General features: G+C 38.9%; 1 protein-coding gene across 1 annotated transcript; it reads right to left on the bottom strand.

The window, feature by feature from the left end:
* Positions 1 to 4,270: 4,270 nt before the first annotated feature.
* On the bottom strand, positions 4,271 to 4,858 carry LOC108762278 (uncharacterized). The gene has a single exon (XM_018509214.1). It carries the CDS (start codon positions 4,856 to 4,858, stop codon positions 4,271 to 4,273), a length of 588 nt encoding a protein of 195 aa, XP_018364716.1.
* Between the last annotated feature and the right edge of the window lie 422 nt (positions 4,859 to 5,280).

Raw genomic sequence — 5,280 nt, 5'->3', positions numbered from 1 at the left:
AGAGTTCATTGAACGCTTTAATTAAATTTCTTTCTTCTGATTAATCAAATATTTCGAAGTATTTGTAGCGCCAAGTGGACACTACCACACACTAAATTGACAAATACGTTTCAAATATATAAAATAACTAGAAAGTAACTATTAAATTAGTTACTAGTTACTTAAAAGATGTAACTAAGTTAAGTTATAATTACAGATGGAAAGAAAGTAACGAAGTTAAGTTACAGTTACTGAAAAAAAGTAACTCTAACTGTAACTTCGTTACAAGTAACGAGTTACTTCCCATCTCTGGTAATAACAATAAAATATAAAAAAAAGCAAGCCTACATCAGTTGTTCGGATGCACAATTTATTTTCGTGTTAATTTAACAAATCATATCAAAAATTAATTCATATACGTTTCGACCTCTATATTTGGGTCCTTATCAATATAAATATAATTTTATGTAAGTTTATATCATTGTATAATTATTTCTAAATTGACGTAATGTTATTTATTTTAAATTTCATATTATTTTACGAACTAATATTTTTATGTAGTTACAATGCGTTTGACTTAATTCAGGTAACTTTACAATTGTATTAACTTTCAGTATTTCAATTATTAACACATAATTTATGACTCTAATCGCAATTCACATATTGTATAAGTTTTCTTTTCAATTCGATGTAATGCATATGACTGTATGCATAATTTTTAATATTTATAACTTTAATTTTTTGGTAGTATACCAGCTTTGATTTGATGTTTAGTATATGTAATTTTTGATTTATATTAATTATTAAGCCGGTGTGAATTGTTATATTGATGTGAGTATTTCGTACACAGCTAACTTGGAAATTGGATAAAGAAAAATGAGCTGTATCGCAGCTTGGAATTTGCGTATAGTATGTAAGCGGATTTAGGTTTATATTGATAAGGACCCAAATATAGAGGTCGAAACGTATATGAATTAATTTTTGATATTATATGATTTGTTAAATTAACACGAAAATAAATTGTGCATCCGAACAACTGATGTTGGCTTTGATGGGCTTGCTTATTTTTATTATTATTGATAGATTCTTCCAAGTCTTTTTTTTTAGATATTTGTTGTTATATGTAATAACGTAAAATATTCAATAATAATTATACAGTTTTACAAGAGTCAGAGTAATTTTTTATTTTTATTTGACTTGTTGAAAAAATCGCATAAGAAAGAAATTAAGCGTTATCTAAATATACTCTTCATCAAAATTAGGAGATTACTCTAAAATATGCAAATTTTGCCGATTTTTAAGAGACTATCTCATCTTCTCCAGGAATCGCAGGACAATTTTTCGAGGTGCGTTTTGAAGGGTGTAACCTCAACTTTAAAATAATTAAGGGGTATGGCCACCCTAGCGAGCATAAAAACAGCAATAAGTTAAAAAATTTGTTTTAGTTTAAAAAATAATGTAATATAAAATCTAATTAAAGTATTAGTTAGTGCATACATTGAAGTCCACTAAAAAATTTTTTTTTATTTTTTGCATCCAAAATGGCGGCGCTACCAATGACAAAATCTAGCACGGTTTTTATGGAGGTGCTCCGGGGCATGACATTTAGCATTCACAAATTTTGACCTAGAGCAAAAAAAAATTTTTTTTAAATGTACATTAAAATACCTAAAGAAGTACGTAGGAGTTTGAAAAAATATTGATATTTTTTCAAGAATGACGGGCATTTGAAGTTACACTTGCATTTTTTGCTAAAAATTTTGTTCAAAAACTGTTCATAAAATATAAAGTTTTTTATATATCGAAAACCCCTACGTACTTCTCTGCGAAATGCGTCTAAGAAGTTGCAGTTAAAATTTGAACCCATTCGGATAGAAATTATTGAAGTTATTTGTCATGCCGATTTGAAAAATGTTTTGAGAAAAACGCGTTTAAAGTTCAAGCGCTCAGCTTGCGTTATATGCAAGCGCTCATAGCGTTCAGTAAACGCTCAGTTTGCGCTCATTTTTTTCGTTATAAGTTCAATTGCTACTTATTTTTGTGATGATAAAATATCGAAAAAGCAAAAAAAAATTTTCAATTTTTTGAAAATTTTAGGGTGATCATACCTCTTAAAATAATATTTTTTGCCTCATCTAATGAACGAATAATAATCTTATTTGTGAAGATCATAAGCAGCGTTAAAGTTCTAAAAATATCACGATTTTCAGCTTTTCACGGGCAAAACAAGGATGGAGCGAGAAATATTACCACATAAGTTTTGCAGTGGAAAACTTTTGCTCTAAAATGACATTACAATCATTACTCTAACATGTTTGGGAGCTGAGTTATGTTTCAAAGTGAATCCTACAGTTTGCAAGACTTTGGATAATTATCGCCGACATTTGCGTTATCCGATGCACTACTAGGAGATTGTTTGGTTAAAGTTTGCATATCAAACGTTTGGTTGGCGTGCGTGCATGCGTGCGTGCGTGGGCACACTATATATATTTATATACATATATTTATGCATAAAAATTTTTTGCTGAGTTTGTAGCAGCAATAACCAGCAGTAACTATTAATATAGTAAGTTTTGATTGTAACTTTAAGGTTCCTTAAAAAGCAACAATGTAATATTCGTCCCATACACCCATTAGAATTGTGTTTTTTATCTAATCTGTTTACAACCGCACGCTAAGCAGCATGGGATCCGTTCCGTTCTTCTATGCGCATGGGAAAGGGGAACTGAGCTAATGCGCGCAGTGAGCTCTATACATATTGAAGGGATGACGGTGTCTACAATAGAAATCGTAGTGGTCGTAGAGTCGTAGAAAATTGATTAATAGTCGATTTTTCTTCTCGTATTCGAGTATGATTGATTAATTTTCTAGGACTTAAGATCTAACGACCGCTATGATTTCTATTATAAACCCCGTATGAGCCTTCCTTATGCTAACGGTGGTGGGCGGCGACCGACTGTGCGAGAGTGACAGCCATGCGTACATCTCTACCCGAGGGGGTAACCACTCAAAAAATAGATGTACACCTGGATTTCGGACTTCAAGACTTCATCGGACTTCACTGGAATTCATTGGACTTCATCGAAATTCATGAATTCATCGGACTTTGTTTGACTTCATCGGACTTCACCGGACTTCATCTAACTTCATCAGAATTCATCGGACTTCACCGGAATTCACCGGAATTCATCGGAATTCATCGGACTTTACTGGAATTCATTGGACTTCATCGGAATTCATGAATTCATCGGACTTCGTTTGACTTCATCGAACTTCATCGGAATTCATCGGATTTCACCGGAATTCATCGGATTTCACCGGAATTTATCGGATTTCACCGGAATTCATCGGATTTCATCGGAATTTATCGGGCTTCATCAGAATTCATGAATTCATCAGACTTCGCTGGATTTCATCGGATTTCACCGGAATTCATCGGAATTTATCGGACTTCACCGGACTTCATTGGACTTCGAGGAATTCATTGGACTTCGTCGGACTCGAGGAATTCATCGGATTTCACCGGACTTCACCAGACTTCACCGGACTTCACTGGACTTCACCAGACTTCACCGGACTTTTTTTTGTGACGCAGGGGAAATGCAATACACATTTCCATCCCCCTCGGGGGAGAGGGATGGGGTATGTGGGACTCACCCTCCAAGGCTGCTGCCTTTGAGGGCATACCCACTAAAACCCCTGCGGGCGTACCTAACCCGGACGGTTGGGACCCATCCGGGAATTTCGCATCAGTAGTACTTCCGGATGGGTCCCCGCTCTGTTACGATTTTTAACGTACCATTATTTACATGAGGGTGTGAAGTCGCCGGCGACACACCCTCCCTTTCCCGCTTACCCATCGCGAAGGGGCTGCGGGCCCCCGCCTTTGATCTCATGGGTCTTTCTTATAGAGGGCCAGACTTATCTGGCACGGCCTTTACCGCCTCCCTATCCATTGTTTTAAGTTGAGACCAGTCGCCCCGCTAGTCGGTGCGACTGTCAGTCTCCTCCTATTGGCATATTGCTCTGGGGCCACGGGGAGGGGCGTCTAAGTTAAAGATGGAGAAGATACCCCTCCCCGTGTTTTCGAGGCCCTGTCGCCAGAGTCTCTCACCGTTCCGCTAGCCGGTGTTCTCACCTATCCCTCTGTGCATCTCGCACGCACCCTGCACCCCCTTCTCGGTTTAGCTCATAGAGCTCTCCTATCGTAACTTAGTGTAGCTTAATGGTTCTAAGTTCCGTATCAATTGTGTTGTTAGTTATCTAACTAGAACTACTGCTAGCATTACTGTTAGCTGTCCTGCATATCTGAGGGTACGATGACTCCCTCTCTCGCTCTTTCCGCTGCTTCTTTTTTCCTCATGACTGTTTCGCAGAAGCGTAGGAAGGTCTTTCTGCTGTCGTTTCTTCTCAGGGCTCTGATTACCGTGCTAGGTGTGAGGTCTGGTCTAATGGTCTCTATCAGAGCTGCGCGTTCTTGGTCCCAGGCCGGACAATACCTGAGAGTATGTCTTGACGAATCATTCGTCGCCTCGCAGTGCCAACATCTTGTGGTCGTCTCCCTTCCGATACGACACAAGTACCTGCTGAAGCAGCCGTGACCAGTAATAACCTGTGTCGCTCGGAAAGAGAGACCCACCTTTGCATCTAGCCACTCTTGAAGTTGCTCTCCAATCGCGCCGATGATTGCATTATCTCCCTGCTCCGTGCCTTTCATCGATGATTTCCACTCCCTTATCATCTTTCTTTTACATGTTTCCTTGATTGTGTCTACGGAGCCCTTTGGTAAGGGGGTACTATGCAGGTTGTCCTTCCTCAAGTCCGATATTCTTTCATGAACTTCTTCTTGTCTTTTGGCCTCTAGCTCAAAGGGGGGCATCCCTGCTAAAGCCGTATTTACCGCGAGCGAGGTAGTTTTTTACGCTCTTATTAGTCTACCCGTCATCCTCCTTTGTGACGCCCTGAAAATCTGTAGCGTCTTCCTATTTTTGTTGATTTCGTATGCCCAGATAGGTGCTCCATATAGAGCGATAGATATTACCTGGGCGTATAGTCTCCTTACTCTATTGCGTGGCCCTCCCAAATTGAGAAGGAGTCTGCTTCAGCTTAATGCCGACATTTCCAGTCTTGGAGCCAGTTCAGCGAAGTGGTCGTTGAAGGTCCACTTACTGTCTAAAACTAGTCCAAGATATCTCATGCGTGTACCTATCCTGACCTCTGTGCCTGCGACTCTCAGTGAGGTGTGGGCCTGCCTTTGAGGCTGGCCTGCCTTTGTTGTGGAATCCCACTGCCTCGGTCTTC

Source organism: Trachymyrmex cornetzi, unplaced genomic scaffold, assembly GCF_001594075.2.
Source record: "Trachymyrmex cornetzi isolate Tcor2-1 unplaced genomic scaffold, Tcor1.1 scaffold289, whole genome shotgun sequence".
Lineage (NCBI taxonomy): Eukaryota > Metazoa > Arthropoda > Insecta > Hymenoptera > Formicidae > Trachymyrmex > Trachymyrmex cornetzi.
This window is presented reverse-complemented; position numbering and strand designations above follow the sequence as displayed.